An 18,385-nucleotide genomic window follows, 5' to 3' on the forward strand; every position below is an offset into this window, starting at 1 on the left:
GTCGGGTGCAGCATCCTGCTTGCCCTGCAACAATGTAACACCTGAATCATGTAGCTGCTACATGATTTGGGGGAAATTTTTGGCAGACTGCCAGGAAATTTCTGCAGACCACAGATTGAAGAACAAGGATGTAGCAAGCTTGCAGGATGATTTAAATAGCCTATCAGTGTAGACAAAAGATAATCGGTGTTAGTTGAATGTACAGAAATGTAAAGTTATGCATTTTAGGATAAACAGATTGCAGGCCATGACATTCATGGCACTGTACTCCAGGAAATAGATGGAGCTGGAGATTTAGGGGTAGTGGTAGACAGAGAGAAAGTTTACAGGACATGCTAAGGTAGCTCATAAGATTACTTGGCTATTGAAGAACACATTAACAAGTAGAGATAAGAAAGTCATTATTCCTAACCCAGCTCACAGATTCATAAGTTACAATTAATTGAACACTGTCTTGTATACAGCTAATTTAGTGTTTTGATTAAATTCTCTTATTCCATATAAATTTATTCAGTTGACTTCCTACCATACCAGCTTTGTTAATTTTGATTCTGTTGTCTATTTCCATATTTAATTTACCATCTTCACTAAAAATTGTGCCTAAGTAGCTGAATTGTTTTTTTCTACTTGTTCTATAGGTTCTCCATTCGTGATGCAATATTTTCAATGTTTCTACCTATTTTCATTATCTCTGTCTTGTTGTTGCCGATTTTCATACCATATCTATTACAACAGTTATTCAATTTAGTCAGGGAATCTTACAGACTTGTACTGGATTTATTTAAAACAATAACATCATCTGCATAAAGTAAACAGATGAGATTAACATCTGAAATTTTGATATTAGGTTAATACCACTTTCCTTCATAATGTGATCCATAAAGATAATTAATAACAGAGGGGATAACATATGTCCACGTCTAACACAAGATTTAAACCATCAAACCATCTTCCTGTACTTCCTTCAATTCTAACTGTTGACTTACAACTCAAATAAAGTATTGCTTGATATAATGTCCCACATGTCATATGCCTTTTGCAGGTCTACAAAACTTAAATACAGATCTTTGTTATATTCCTATGATTTCTCAACTATTTGTTAATATGAAAATCTGATCCTGACAGCCTCTATTTGGCCTGAATCCAGCTTGTTCTTCAAAGGGCTTCTCTATAATCCTTCTGAACCATTTCTCAAGTATACTTGCATAAATCTTACCAGGAACACTAAATAAGAAAATACCTCAGTAATTCTCACATTCAGTTTTATTTCCTTTTTATACATGGGTACTATGAACGCTCTACTCCAATCGAATGGAATTTATCCCTCAGTCCAGGCCTTCTGAACTATGTAGTGCAGTCACTGCAAGACTTTTATATCTCCATACTTGAGCATTTCTGGTCGAATATCATCTACTACAGCTGTCTTTCCACATTTTAGGCTTTTGATGGCTTTTTCTACTTCAAGTATGGATATGTATTCCTGATTGTAAGTCTGTTGAGAATTTTTTACTACTGTGCTGTCACTGATTGTTTCCTTTAGCAATGGAAATGGAAATCCAAAAAGGAAATGGAATTCATACATCTTCTACGAGATAATTACTTGAAACAGCACGTAACTGAAGGGACACGTGGTGTGAGAGTGTTGGACCTGGTTATTGGTTCAGAGGTTATATACATAAGTAAGGTGTCCTCGTTACCTCCAGTTGGTGAAAGCGATCATGTGGTATTGACTTGGGAGGTTGCAAAATCTGTGGATTTTTCTATTAAGAAGGGGTATGTACGGAACTACAGGTTAGGCAATTATAACAAGCTTCGGAGTGAGCTTGCAGCCATCCCATGGCAGAACATATTGCAAGGGAAAGATGTTAGCAGTGCTTGGGATAAAATCAGCGGGTATCTGAGGAAAGCAATATCAGATTGTGTCCCCATGGTTAGGAGGTCAAACAAGGCAGGCATTAGATGGATGAGCAGTAGTATCAAGCTTGAACTGCAAAAAAAGAAAATGTTATGGAGAATTTACAAGGAGAAAGGCGATCAGGACACCCATGAGCAGTACAAGGCTCAAGCTAGGAAAGTTACCAGCATAGTAAGAAAAGCTAAATCAGATTATGAGAAGACCTTAGCCAAAGAGATCAAGGGTAATCCCAAAGAGTTCTTCCGCTATGTGGCAAGTAAGAGGAAGAATGACTTCGGAAGGATAACCTTAGTGGGTGCTGATGGTATTGAGGTGACAAAATCAGATGTAATAGTCGAGTTACTGAGTGATCATTTTTCAAAAGTCTATCACCCAAGTGAGGATATCTCTATACCTACAGCAATACCTAATGTGAGAATTGAAGCTAAAGAATCAGAGGTATTAAATATATTGCAAAACTTAAATGCAAACACTGCGGTAGGCTTAGATGGAATATCAGCTCGGGTGTTGCGTGAATGTGCAAATGAATTGTCAACCCCTCTCACCTGGATATTTAACTTAAGTTTGAACTCTGGTATGGTCCCTAGGGAGTGGAAGTTAGGCAAAGTGGTTCCTTTGCATAAGGGTGGCTCTAAAACTGCGGTATTGAATTACAGACCAATCACCATCTCAGGAGTAGTGGTAAAAGTATTGGAAAAGTTGGTTAAAGACAAAATTCAAGAATGGGTGGATCAGGATATGATGCTCTATAGAGGCCAACATGGTTTTGTTAAAGGTAGATCCTGCCTTAGCAATCTATTAACTATTCATAATAGAATAACATCTGAGTTGGACAAAGGAACTGGCTACACAGTGGTACTTCTGGATTTTGCTAAGGCTTTTGACAGGATACCCCATAGAACACTGTTACGCAAATTGGAGCAGATGGGAATGGATATTAAATTGGTGATATGGATAGGAGAATGGCTCAGGGAGAGATACCATAAGGTGGTGTATGGAGGAGCCGAGTCCAGAATGAGGCAGGTGACCAGTGGTGTGCCTCAGGGCTCTGTGCTTGGGCCAATGTTGTTTAATTTGTATATAAATGATATAGGAAACGGCTTAAAGGGAGATATTCAGTTGTTTGATGATGATGCAAAGTTGTGTAGTGCAATAAAAAATCAAGCTGATGTTGAAAGTTTGCAGGAGGATTTAAATAAGCTGGTAAAATGGGCAAAAGAAAATGGATGTCAGTTCAATGTGGAAAAGTGTAAAGTCATGCATTTTGGGATTAAAAGATTACCAGCTGTGTACTACATCGATGGAAAGGTACTCCAAGAGATTGATGAGGCTAGGGACTTAGGGGTATTGGTAAATAGGGAGATGAAGTTCAGAGGACACATTGCTAAGGTGTCCAAGATTGCACATAGGATTACTTGGTTGTTGAGGAACACACTGACATCCAGAGATAAAGAGGTTATTATTCCCCTTTATAAAGCATTGATACTTCCACATTTGGATTACTGTGCTCAGGTCTGGTCACCTGGATTCCTTGGAGATGAGGAGGCTGTGGACAGGGTTCAGAGAAGAGTGACCAAGTTGGTGAGTGATATAAAAAATGCTCCCTACATTGATAGATTGAGAGCTTGTGGATTGCAGAGATTGGTTGATAGGCGAAGAAGAGGGGATATGATAGAAACATTCAAATTACTAAAAGGTTTTTATAGGATTGATGCAGGGGAAATGTTTCAGCTGTGTGAAAGTGATGGAAGAACAAGAGGTCATCTCTGGAAATTAAAGAAGAGTGTGGTTAACAAAGGTGTCAGAACAAGGTTTTTTTGCCTGGAGGGTGGTGAATGAGTGGAATTCATTGCCTGACTTAGTTGTGAGCTCTTCGTCTGTAAATGAATTCAAGAAGAGATATGACAGATATTGTTTTGCTAGTTTGGGTCTCCCGCGATGAGTCTACTGACTCCATGGAGATACCCGTAATAATAATAATAATAAAAAAAATAATAATTTTTTGCAGTAATTACTCCCTACGTTAAAGATATCTTTTTTTCCAGTTTTCATGTCACTTTTATCATCTCTGATTTCTTTTACAACACTCTTTCCCCCATTTCTGAGCTTTTTGAAAAGCTTTCAGAATATTTTGAATGATGCAGGAAAGGAATGATAGAATTTGCGCATCTGTGGTCTCTAACAGAAAGAAGGATTTGTACAATGAGGATAAACTGCATATGAATGGTTTTGGTATTAAATGTCTGGGGAGAGAGAGAGAGAGAGAGAGAGAGAGAGAGCTTTGTTCACCGAGCATGCTGATGTTCAAATTCAGGGAAACTTAAGCAATTAGGATGGAAACAAGTGAGCTTGTGTGAAGGCAACTATGAAGTGAGTGAGTGTGAGAATGGCCAAGTAACGAATTTAGTCCCTCACGCAAAAATGAATAGGTTAGTCAATTCATAAAGTAAAGGTGGGGGGGGGGGGATAAAGGAATGTTGTCGTTTCTATATACTAATGCCAGAAGTATCAGAAACAAGAGGAAGGAGTTAGTGTAACTGGCACTGGTTAGTGTAACCTTGCCAAAAGTTATATGCATTAGTGAGACTTGGCTAACAGCAGATAATGTAGTTACAGGGATTGAATGTGAAGGGCTTAGTATTTTCAGGGAAGATAGGATGGTGGGAGGAATACTGTTGATAATAGCAGATGAATTGCAACCAAAAAGAATAGGAGACAGGTAGGAGGGAGTTGCTGTTCATTTGAACCAATCTTGTGTGAGATTAAGATGAATAAGACAAAATATACAGTTGGTTGTTGCTATAGGCCAGGGAATTCCACAGATGATCTGTAAGACAACATGCATTGCCAAATTAGTACAATGAGTATAGGTCAAGTGATTATTATGGGGGACTTCAACTATGGAAATATAAATTGGAAAGAAAAAAGATCACATGGCAGAAAGGAAATAGAATTTATACATCTACTGAGAGATAATTACTTAAGGCAGCATATGCTGGAGGGGACTAAGGGTGGGAGAGTATTGGACCTGGTCATAGGATCAGAAGAGCTATCCATAACCAAGTTGACAACATTGTCTCTAATTGATTAAAGTGACCATGCGGTCTTGACTTGGGAAATTGTAAAACATGAGGAATATTCTATCAAGAAGGGATATTTGTGGAACAACAAGGCAGGTGATTATGACGTGCTTAGGAAGAAGCTTAAATATGTACCATGACATAAAACACTGCAGGATAAGGATGTTAGTAGTGCATAGGATATAGTTAAAGAGTGATCTAGAGGAAGCAGTATTAAATTGTATACCTAGGATACAAAGGGTTAATTGGGTAGGTGTTACATGGATGAGTAATATCATTAAGCATGAGCTGCAGAAGAAGAAATTGCTGTGGAGGGGATATAAAGAGAAAGGCGATCAGCAAACTCATGAACAGTACAATACTCAAACAAGGAAGGCAAAATCAGATTATGTGAAGAATCTAGCCGAACAGGCCAAAGGAAATTCCAAAGAGTTCTTTCATTATGTTGGAAGTAAGAGGAAGAATGACAATGGGAGATTAACCTTAACGAGTGACGATGGTCACGATGAAACAGAAGTGGATAAAATAGTTGAGTTACTGAGTGACTAATTTGCATGCATATATGAGTATTTCTTCCTATTGAGGTTACTGCTTTAACCTATGTGACAGACACTAATGTGGGGAAAGAGGTAGATGAATTGGAGGTTCTTACAATACTGCAGAATCTCAATGTAAATACAGCTGTGGGATTAGATGGGATATCAGGTAGGGTTTTGTGAGAATGTGCAAGAGAACTAGCAATGCCTTTGACTCAGCTGTTTAATTTAAGTCTCAGCTCTGGTAGAGTTCCAAGGGAGTGGAAAGAAGGCAAAACTATTCCTGTGCGTAAGGGAGGTACTAAGACTACACTAGCAATTATAGACCAATCAGTATCTCAGGCATGGTGGTAAAAAGTATTAGAAAAATTGGTAAAAAAATAATTCAAGAATGGGTAGATAAAAATATGATACTGTATGAGGATCAACGTGGCTTTGTGAAGGGTTGTCATGCCTTAGTAATTTATAAACTTTTTATAACAGCAATGTAAATGTAAATTTCACATTTCCGTTTACTTAAGGAGTTCTATACGATAGATGCAGGGTAAATGTTTCAGCACTTGGCTAAAGGAACCAGAACAAGGGATCAATCCTGGAAGTTGAATAAAGGTGTGGTTAATAGGGGTGTGAGGACTACATTTTTTACTTGGGGAGTTGTGAGTGAGTGGAATGGGTGTTGCCACAGTCAAGGATTCAAAGAGAGGTATGTAGATTGTGTGGATAGATTAGGTCTCCTGTGGTGAGTCTTCAGACTCCATGGAGGTGCCCGTATAATAATAATAATAATTTTGCCATCTTCCTGATATTTATTTTCTATGTTCTTACCAAAGTCTTCTCATGACTTTTTTTAGTTAGTTTTACACAGTGTAAATGACAAAGCTTTAAAGAAAGTTTTTTTTTTAAAAAAAACTTTCTTTAAAGCTTTCTTACATTTGTCTCTGTATTCTCTAAGAGCACAAGCTGACTTATTTGCCAGGATCTTTCGTTTCTTCTTTTCCTTCCCTGCCTCTTTAGCTTTCTGTGTCCACCATGGAGTTCTGATTTTTCTATCCTTGCAGACAATTTCACCACATGCCTATCTTGCTGAATCAATCAATGTTTTCTTCCGGGCTTGCCACTGAATCTCCAAGGTTTGGTTCCTATTCTGAAATTCTTTCATTTTTTCTTGAATAATGTTTGTGTATTTTAGTCTACAGTTCACATCTGAGAGCTGCTCAATTTTTATTCGCTTTAAAACTTTCTAAAATGTTCTGCTTTTCAATATGAAATTCAATTTTATCCTGCTCAAGACTAAATAGTGATCACTTCCAATTTCAAATCCTCTGTACACTCTGGTGTCCTGCACTAGGGAGAAAACATCACTATCAACAATGACATAGTCAATAAGACTTTTATTATTCCTTGCCTCTTCTCTCCATGTGAATTTGTGCACATTTGTATGTTGGAACATTGTGTTAGCGATAACCAGTCCATGTCCTGAGTAGAAATCCAACAGGTATTTGCCATTATTATTAGCTTTGCTCTTTTCTCCAAATTTTCCCAATATATTTTTGTATGTCTGACAATCATTTCCTACTCTGCTATTCAGACCCCCAACAAGGACCAACAACTTTTTATTTTTCACTGTGTCAGTTGTTTTCTCTAAAGCCTCAAAAAATTCCTATACTTCTACCTTAGAAAAAATTCCTACACTTCTTCTTTCTTAGAAGTTAATGTTCCAACCTACATAGGCACAAATAAGTCTCATTATCCAGTTCCCAATTCTAATATTTGCCCACATCACTCTACTTGATATTGCCTGCCATTCAAGATGCCATTCATAAAAGTAATCAATGCATATTCAAGATTAGCCTCGTATTTAGTGTTGAATACTATGGCTACTCCTTCTTTTCCTTGATTGTCATTGCCTGAATATAACATTTTGTATTTATTGCTCAGAAAGATCTCACCAATTTTTATCTTTTTTTTGTTTCGGTTGCCCCTATTATGTCGATCTGGTACTTATCCAATTCTTCTTCTGCTAGTTCCATTTCTTTGCCATTCAGGCTTCTTATATTGCCGATCTTGAACTCTGGTGATGTTGAGTTGGAATGTATTTCAGAATTTATTCCAGTAGCTGATTTTTTGCCCTGGTTCCAAGGAGAAAACAATGGGGTCTTCTTTAACTAGGCGATGCCTCCCTTAATCACTTGGATACGTAGTTCTTGAAATCTCTTTTTTTTTTTTTTTTTTTTTTTGTAGTTCCAAAATTACGTTGGAGGAGAATAAATATCTCATCTTTGTTAAAGATTCCTTATCACTGAAATTCTACATCTTATGTCTCTTTCACTTCTACCTTCTGTTACACTTCATAAATATTTAAAACTTGAAGTATTGTTTCATTAATTAGTAAGATCACTTCAGCAACTATTGGGTTTCGATTCATGATCAGGATTTTGTTTTTTTGGTATTTATAGTCATTTTTTTTTTAATTCTCTTCATAACCTGCAAAACATTTTGCAGTTCTTTTTTTCTGAGTCAGTAATCAATGCAATGTTATCTGCAAATCTAATCCAGGGTACTGAAAGTTTATTTTTTTTTTTTTATTTTATTTTATTTTTTTTTTTTTCACTTGGTTAGAGTATAATAAAATTAGTTTAATCCTTTATCCAAGTGTGAGCAAACAAAGTTTGCGCCTGAAGTATCTTCAGGACTAGGGTAAAGTGATACAACACGGTGTTGTATCACTTTACCCTAGTCCTGAAGATACTTCAGGCGCAAACTTTGTTTGCTCACACTTGGATAAAGGATTAAACTAATTTTATTATAATCCAGGGTACAATGTGGCTATGAATGGGCACCAGTGCCTGGTCAACCTGGTACGTAGGTATTACCTCTACAGAACCTCTTGTCCTTATGCATATTATTAAGAAGAAATATTAAACCCATTGCCAAAACACATAATTCTTTACATTATCCAGATACTATCCTTGTAAATAAATCCACTACAATTCATGTAGATACTTGAACCAAATAACTGCTGAAAACTTCTGGTTTTAAAAATCAGCAATAAATGCATATGAAAATAGGAAGATAGGTATAATTTCAGTTGCATGCTCAAGAGTAAACATGGTAGAGCCAGCAGTATGTTTTAGTTACTCTGCACAATTTAGAGAAAATGATAAATTAATTTATTATGAAAATTAATAAAAGAATAAGTGAACCTGGTATGATACGTTGTAAGTTGAATAAATTTGTGTGAAACAAGAAAAAGTAATCAATGCATAAACTAGCAGTATAGAAGACAGTGTTCAATTGAATTACCATATGGAACTAATACTAGGGTTACAAATATAAAACAGCTTACAAAGTAAATGGCAACTGCAGATATGGCAGTTCTGAAGGGAATTAGGGAAGTGAACAGAAGACTCAGAATAGAAAAAAAAAAAAAAAGCAGCAAAAGAACCAAGACCAAGATCTACATGAAGTGATGCAATTAATAGTGTTTTAGAATAAGTCAAAATAAGAGATGTGCAAAATAGATGTTATAAATATTAAGCCAATTTGTAAAAAATCTGTTAATGGAACTAATAACAATGAAACCTCAAATGTTTTAAACCAACACAGAATCAGACAGTGTGATGTAGAGCACCTTCCTGTGAAAAGTCCTTGAACTCCATGTCTAAAATATTTCTCATTATAATAAAAGTTATTCATTATAATAAATATTTTTCATTCCAATAAGAGCTAATTTGTATTGTCGATGTAGAAACTTTTTTTTTTTTTTTAACTTGGGTCACAATATCACAGGTAAAATCATCTGCAACACTGTAAGCTAACTTTTTTTTCAAATGATCTCATTAAAAATTCATTTCAGATAATTTAAGATGAGAACATTTTTTTTCTCTTTTTGAGTGATTTTTTTTTTTTCAGGGTGCTTAAGGGTCAAAGCTGTATAACTGAGAGGAGACCTCCACATAGCCTTTAAAGGAATGCAGAGACCCGACCAGGGCTTCTGACCTAATGTCCAATCCTCACCTTCTCGTGGTGCACCCTGTTGGGTATCTACTTGGATACTGAACAAACGAGGATGGGCTGGCAACTGGGGATTTAGCCGACCAAATTGTATTCTTATTGGTTAAACCAAAATAAAAAAAATGATGGTACAACATGACAAAATTTCATGCCGGCTGGGGCGTCGCCCGGTTAAACAAGGCCCCCGTTGTTTTTGCAGGGAACCAGGGCGAACAGCGAAAAGTCAGCTACTGGAACAAATCTGAAAACAAACCCCAACTCAACATCACCAAAGTTAAAGATCGGTACTATCAACGTAAGAAGCCTGAATGGCAAAGAAATGGAGCTAGCTGAGGAATTAGATAAGTACCAGATCGACATAATAGGGGTGACTGAAACAAAACAGACCAAAACTGGTGAGATCTTTCTGAGCAATAAATACAAAATGTTATATTCAGGCAATGACAATCAAGGAAAAGAAGGAGTAGCCATAGTATTCAACACAAAATACGAGGCTAATCTTCTTGAATGGCAGGCAGTCTCAAGTAGAGTAATGTGGGCAAATATGAGAATGGAGAACTGGACCATGAGACTTATTTGTGCCTATGGTCCCACAGAAGGTTCTACTAAGGTAGAAGTGGAGGAATTTTTTGATGCTTTAGAAAAAGCAACTGACACAATGAAAAATGAAAAGTTGGTCCTTGTTGGGGATCTAAATAGCAGAGTAGGAAATGATTGTGAGACATACAAAAATATTTTGGGAAAATTTGGAGAAAAGAGCAAAGCTAATAATAATGGCAAATATCTGTTGGATTTCTGCTCAAGACATGGACTGGTTATTACTAACACCATGTTCCAACATAAAAATGTGCACAAATTCACATGGAGAGAAGAGGCTAGGAATAAGAAAAGTCTCATTGACTATGTTATTGTTGATAGTGATGTTTTCTCCCTGGTGCAGGACACCAGAGTATACAGAGGATTTGAAATTGGAAGTGATCACTATTTAGTCTTGAGCAGGATAAAATTGAATTTCATATTGAAAAGAATAACATGTAAGAAAGTTTTATAGCGAATAAAAGTTGAGCAGCTCTCAGATGTGAACTGTAGACTAAAATACACAAAGATTATTGAAGAAAAAATGAAAGAGTTTGAGAATAGGAACCAAACCTTGGAGATTCAGTGGCAAGCCTTCAAGAAAATACTGATTGATTCAACCAGAGAGGCATGTGGTGAGGTTGTGTGCAAGGATAGAAAAATCAGAACTCCCTGGTGAACACAGGAAGTTAAAGAGGCAGTGAAGGAAAAGAAGAAAGCATATCAAAAGTTCCTGTCAAATAAGTCAGCTTGTGCTCTTAGAGAATATAGAGACAAATGCAAGAATGCTTGAAACATGAAAACTGGAATAAAAGATATCCTTGAAGTATGGAGTAATTACTTTGAAAAACTGCTAAATGAAGCAAACAGTGATGACAGCACAGTGGTAAAAAACACTGAACAATAAACACTGTGTAAAACTAGCTAAACAAAAGTCATGGGAGGACTTTGGCAAGAATATAGAAAATAAATATCAAGAAGGTGGGAAAATATTCTGGAGGTTGTTGAAGAAGCTTAGGAATGGAGGAAAGAGTGCTGTAAAAGGAGTTAGAGATGATAAAGGTGACATGAAAACTGGAATAAAAGATATCCTTGACGTATGGAGTAATTACTTTGAAAAACTGCTAAATGAAGCAAACAGTGATGACAGCACAGTGGTAAAAAACACTGACCAGGCATGCAGTCAGGAATACATATCCATACTTGAAGTAGAAAAAGCCATCAAAGGTTTGAAATGTGGAAAGGCAGCTGGAGTAGATGATATTCGACCAGAAATGTTGAAGTATGGTGGTATAAGAGTCTTACAGTGGCTGCACTGCATAGTTCAGAAAGCCTGGACAGAGAGACGAATTCCCGATGATTGGAGTAGAGCTCTCATAGTACCCATATATAAAAAGGGAAATAAAACTGAATGTGAGAATTACAGAGGTATTTTCCTACTGAGTGTTCCTGGCAAAATCTATGCAAGTATACTTGAGAAACGGTTGAGAAGAATTGTGGAAGAAAAGCTTGGTGAAGAACAAGCTGGATTCAGGCCAAACAGAGGCTGTCAGGATCAGATCTTCACTTTACGACAAATAGTCAAGAAAGCATGGGAATATAACAAAGATCTGTATTTAAGTTTTGTCGATTTGGAAAAGGCATATGATAAGGTACCAAGAGAGAAGCTATTCAATATGCTGCAGTTATATGGTGTCAATGGGGCATTATATCAAGCAATACTTAGTCTTTATTTGAGTTGTAAGTCAGCAGTTAGAATTGAAGGAAGTACAGGAAGATGGTTTAATGTTAAATCTGGTGTGAGACAAGGATGTACATTATCCCTTCTGTTATTCATTATCTATATGGATCACATTATGAAGGAAAGTGGTATTAAACATGATATCAAAATTGGAGATGTTAATATCAGCTCTTTGCTTTATGCGGATGATGTTATACTTCTAAATAAATCCGCTACAAGTCTGCAAGATTCTCTGACTAAATTGAATAGCTGTTGTAATAGATATGGTATGAAGGTCAGCAATAAAAAGACAAAGACAATGAAAATAGGCAGAATTATTGAAAATGTCAACTGTGTTGTGGGAGAACCTGTGGAACAAGTAAAACATTTCAGCTACTTAGGCACGATTTTTACTGAAGATGGTAAATTAAATAGACAACAGAATCAGCAAAGCTGGTATGGTGGGAAGTCAGTTGAATAAATTCATATGGAATAAGAGAGAAATTAGTCGGAACACTAAATTAGCTGTATACAAGACAGTGTTCAAACCAGTTTTAACTTATGGATCTGAGAGCTGGGTCAGAAGTAAAACACTTGACCAAAGAATAGAGACCGCAGATATGAGAGTCAGATGGCATCAATGGCAATATCATATTAAAAATGAGGATATTAGGAAAGAACTTGACATTGTCTGCATTAAGGAATGCTTTAGCAGAGCTAATCTCAGGTGGTATGGTCACCTAAACAGAATGGGCAAGGAAAGATTAGCAAAACATGTGTTCTCTGCCAGGTTGGCAGGAAAACGACCCAGAGGAAGACCAAGATATAGGTGGATTGATAAAGTACAAATTGCCTTAGACAATAGAAATGTCAGATCTGATAATGTTGGAGTCTTGACAAGTAACAGACTGATTTGGAGGAAAATTGTATATAGGAAGTTAGTAATGATATAATTTTTTCATGTAGTACTATCATATCCTGTAAACCCTTGGGGGTACATGGTAGGAATTTGATGATGATGATGACATTTTTTTTCTCAAATTATTTTATTGAAAATTATCTCAAATAAATTTTAATAAGCTCTAATTTCAATACACTGTTTTCATTTGGAGAATTAATGTAATATGTATTACAGCTGCAATAATGAGACAATTTATTCTGTGAAATAAATCAAAATCAGAAAATTTCCATCACCTGTTACAGCTAAGTAGTAACCTGGCAACTTATAAAACTTAACTTATGCTATAATTGAGTGAGTGACTAATACTACAGTCACTCATGGCTTGTTGATAATCTTATCCATACAGTCTACTATATCAGTAAATAAATAAATTCCATGTGATGATACTGCATTCCCCCTTTTTACGGGAGTTCACAGTACCATCTAGTCTGCCCAAATTTTATCCGGGCTCTGGACCCGGCATAGACTGACGAATCATACCTATGGCTGGGTCAGTATTCCTGACTGTAATCTGTGTGTGTCCTCAGACCGGTTTGCCTACTTGCGGGATGAAAAACACCAGATAAATTGGCGGAATAAACCCTGCTGTCCATGCCCAAGACCGGCTAACTTGGCTATAGATGAGAAAGATCCTCAAGCTCCTCATGTCGTTGACGAGAATCGAACCTAGGACACTCCTTCCCTAGGCATATGGTTGTAAAGCGCAAAGCCACTAGGCTAACTGCGCAGATTACTATATCAGTGACATAACAGTATTATTAAGGAAATTAACAATGTATATTATATATTAATTAGACCATATAAAAATATTGTATCCTTATTAAAATCATCATTCCTTATTCACGACACATGCTTCGCCAAAGACCAGCCACAGTTTCTAGACATACTCTATTAGGTTCCATACAGTTGCAAGTTGTCATATCATGGCCAAACAAGTAGAACGGACTACGTCTGGTTCTACCACCACAGTCACTCACAGCTTGCTGGCCATGACTTGGACACCAACCACAAGATACTATGGAAAAAGGCCACCTTACTCCACAGAAGTAATTCAAATATGAAGGACTGTTTCTGGAATCCACTTCAGTCTTAAGCAATGTTCCCTCTAATTTTTGTCAACCCATGAGCACATGAAAAACAATTTTGTGCAAAAGTTTCCAGGTTCAGACTTAATGTGTGAAGTAGCCTGTTCTCACGTTAGCAAAATTTCACAAGCCACAAACTCATAATTTACAACACAAGTACATAACTCTTTCATCCTTGTCATATCTAATATTTCACCGAGTGCAACTCACATGTTGTTCTTTGACATTGCCAGTTGAACACGTTTGTCCAGCCACTCAAATTTAAAGAAATTGCAGGTCTTTTCTACTTGAATTTCAACAGCAATATTTTGATGGTTAATGCACTAAACTGCTTATGTAATATTTTTCATATTAATGTTTTCCTTTTTTTGTCTAGCTATGACTTGTAAAATTGTGAGCACTAAATTAATTTGCTTAAATCCATATAGGTACAAAATATCCATCACTGTTTTCATGAGATCGAGTGATTGTATTATCTAGATAGTAGATAATTTAAACAAATATGTTTCTGCAACTTGTGAGGTTAATGTTAGTTTGCCCATACAACAAAGGGTAAACATAACTAATTTGAGTGTATTAAGTTGGAATGGATTAGAGTAATATTGGAGTGGAGACATTCAAGAACTTATTTTATTTAATAAGAGATAAGTATGATTTATTATAATTCATTTTTATATTACATTAAAAAATTATTGACTGTAAATTGGAAATTCCGAAGAAAAAAAAAATTGTACACACCGTTATTCAGTGTATGCACAATTAATTATTACTCATTTTTTTTTACTAGAGTGTGTGCGTACACACACACACAGCTTATAGAGAACATTGGCCTTAAGAAACTACCCTAACCTCAATATATATGATTGTATAAAACTGCCTCAAATCTGGAAATTACTGATTCTCACAATTTCAGTCCAAGAATCAAGAAAATACCCACCCAAGTCCACTAGAGCAGTGCCTCTCAAATGCACTAGGAGACTATGTTAGGACTGTAGACTTCTCTTTGTTGTTTCTGCTTCAGTCATACTTCCCTATGTATGCCTACAAGCATATATCAATTTGTTTTTTGTTACTTAAAGATGGCAATTACTCAAAGATGGCAAAATATTGGAAGTATTAATTAAAAGTTTTTCTAATTAATATATAGTAAACATTGTTATCCTTAAATAATACCGTTATGGATGACCAACGTATAAGCCTTTCCAACAATATAATCAATATCAGTGCATATTCTTGGGACATTTGTCTATTTTACATAAGGAATCACTTGAGTTTCTGGAGGGAAAAAAAAAAAAAAACTCTTGTGCTTAAGTCTTCCCAACTAAAGAGTATCAATTATCACTAATTAATCATTCTAAAAAAAATTCTAAGAAATTTGGAATTTCAAATGGAAATGGTTTAATCCATTTTCATCTGGAATGCTTGGTGATTAAACTATCAATATTCACAATACTTCAGGAGATAATTCCTCCTCCTCCTCCCCATTTTGTGACAGGAATATTCCAGAAATTTCTCATAAACTTACAAATATATGTATATAAAAAAAGGTAAGTTAAAAATTGAAACTTACATGGAAAGCAGAAACAAAGAATGTCAATAGGAGCAAGTAGATGCTAGTATCAAAGAATATTCCTTTTACCTCATCAGTATCTTTTTCAGTAAAACCTAAAATTTGAACATAAAAATTTAAACTAAATAAAGGCAGAAGTAAAAAAAAAAAAAAAAAAAAAAAAAAAAAAAAAGCAAGCAAGCATTGTAACACAGTATTTCTTAAGTGAAAATTTTTTTCCTCTAATGTATTTTTTGTAAGTTATTATTTATTTAGTGTATGATGATGTACAGGTCTCAGAATAAAACATACAAATTACATAAAACAGCATAAAATTAATTGTAAAAATCATATTAAAAGGGATACACTAGGTTGAAATGATTAAACATCAAAATTAAGAATCAGGAGTCAGAGCTTAATCCTTAAATCCCGGATCCACTCCAGGGATTCTGGAGTCAGTTTAAAAAAGTCCTCTTTAGAACCCGAGACTGAGTTGATAGGGCACTCAAGCACAGTGTGATTGATAGTCTGGATCCCTCTTCCGCATTCACAGTTTGGAGTATCGGACCAGTTCCATTTATGCAAGAGATACTTACATCTCCCATGTGATGTTCTGATCTGATTTAAAGTGGTCCATACATGTCTAGGAAGATTGAGCATACATGAATCTCCATGATGCTGTCTGTAGGATATCACTAATATATAAGTTAAAGAGCAATGAGACAAGAACTGACCCCTGAGGTAGGCCATTTTTAATCTTAAAGAATTTACTTTGGGATTCATTGAGAGATACTTGTATCCATCTGTCTGTTAGTATTTGATTAATTAGGTTGGCTAGTTTTGGTGATGGGTTAGTTTCTAGGAATTTTAAGATAAGACTCTGTCTCCACACTGTGTCATAGGCAGCAGAGAGGTCCACGAATACCGCTACTGTTTTCAATTGTTTTTCATAACCGTTCTCTATAAAGGTTGTCAAGGGCAGTACTTCATCACAACAACTTCTGTCAGGTTTGAAGCCAGCCTGTTCCTGTGGAGTTCTGTTATATATACTTGAAGAAATTCTGTTGTATGGCATTCTTTGGAGAAGTTTCAGGCAGATATTTAACAAGGCAATAGGACGGTAGTTGGAAGCAATTGTAGGGTCTTTACCAGGTTTTAAGACAGCAATGATTTTAGATCTTTTAAAAATTGATGGAAGTATGCCAGAGTCCAGGATATTGTTGTACATAGCAGTAAGCCATTGAATAGTTTTAGGTCCATTTTTTGTAAGTCTAATTGTTTTTATAAGAATAATAAAAGATGACTGGCACTTCACTGCTCATAAAGCTAAAGGCCTGTTAAGCAAATGATTATTTTTAGGTACCCTGGATAGAGGAAATGGTAATTTTTTTTTTATTTAAAAAAAAAATTCTTTATGTGGTTACCACCCACAAAAGGTTATTACTAAACCTATAGTAAATTTGTACTATGGGAAGGTAAGGATTTATTTTCTCCATATATATATATATATATATATATATATATATATATATATATATAATAATAATAATTTTATTTTATTTATTTCTACATTGTCAAGAAACTCTGCTCTAGAGACCAAACATGGAACTTATTCAGCCACTTCAGGCCTCCAATAAGCAGGGAGGTGGTCTCACACCGGGTAATGAAATTTATCTTCCACCTAAAAACAATCATGAATGCCCATGGCAGGATTCGAACCTGCGACCTGTTGGATGGAGAGTGGGTAAGTCATCCACTTCTACTAACCACTTGGCCAACCAGGCTGCCAATTGCACTGCTTTACAGATTAAACAGAAGAAAATTTTTGCAGCAAGACCTTAACCAAGAAATTTCAGTTGCTTTCCTTCTAAAAAGCACTTAAACAGATGTGTTAGAAATGGAGGAGTCATGAAAGTAGGAGTAATTAATTTCACATTACTTGCATACATACTGCTAAACAGCAAGTTTTTCAGATCTTCAGGTGCTTTATGCATTCATATTTATTCAGATTCAGTTCAGACTTGCAGTCTGAGCTACTTAAGCTCAGGCTTGGATCCCCCAAGGCTGCTGTTTGTTGCTGGTGCTTAGCTGTTGCACAGGGAACATAAAATGTTCCCTGTGCAACAGCTAAGCACCAGCATGAAAAAAAATTCTTTATGTGGTTACCACCCACAAAAGGTTATTACTAAACCTATAATAAATTTGTACTATGGGAAGGTAAGGATTTATTTTCTCCAGGATTTATTATTATATATATATATATATATAATAATAATAATTTTATTTTATTTATTTCTACATTGTCAAGAAACTCTGCTCTAGAGACCAAACATGGAACTTATTCAGCCACTTCAGGCCTCCAATAAGCAGGGAGGTGGTCTCACACCGGGTAATGAAATTTATCTTCCACCTAAAAACAATCATGAATGCCCATGGCAGGATTCGAACCTGCGACCTGTTGGATGGAGAGTGGGTAAGTCATCCACTTCTACTAACCACTTGGCCAACCAGGCTGCCAATTGCACTGCTTTACAGATTAAACAGAAGAAAATTTTTGCAGCAAGACCTTAACCAAGAAATTTCAGTTGCTTTCCTTCTAAAAAGCACTTAAACAGATGTGTTAGAAATGGAGGAGTCATGAAAGTAGGAGTAATTAATTTCACATTACTTGCATACATACTGCTAAACAGCAAGTTTTTCAGATCTTCAGGTGCTTTATGCATTCATATTTATTCAGATTCAGTTCAGACTTGCAGTCTGAGCTACTTAAGCTCAGGCTTGGATCCCCCAAGGCTGCTGTTTGTTGCTGGTGCTTAGCTGTTGCACAGGGAACATAAAAATTATTGTTTCTCATATCTTCAGGAGCTTTATGCATCCATATTTATTCAGGCTTGGTTTATTTTTAAAGCAGCTATTAAAAAAAATGTAGTCAATTCTACTTTCTCCCTG

At 35.9% G+C, this 18,385-nt stretch overlaps 1 protein-coding gene across 2 annotated transcripts in view; it reads right to left on the bottom strand.

The window, feature by feature from the left end:
- LOC150097026 (lipid scramblase CLPTM1L) overlaps window positions 1–18,385 on the bottom strand; it is a 229,277-nt gene that overhangs the window by 117,885 nt on the left and 93,007 nt on the right. For both annotated transcript variants that reach the window (XM_090408241.1, XM_090408242.1), the window contains exon 8: window positions 15,458–15,552. In XM_090408241.1, coding sequence (XP_090264367.1) covers window positions 15,458–15,552 — 95 coding nt within the window. The remainder of the gene's footprint in view (window positions 1–15,457; window positions 15,553–18,385) is intronic.

Source organism: Typopeltis vanoorti, chromosome 18 (assembly GCF_054136105.1).
Source record: "Typopeltis vanoorti isolate ZY-2024b chromosome 18, IOZ_Tvanoo_1.0, whole genome shotgun sequence".
NCBI classification, from domain to species: domain Eukaryota; kingdom Metazoa; phylum Arthropoda; class Arachnida; order Uropygi; family Thelyphonidae; genus Typopeltis; species Typopeltis vanoorti.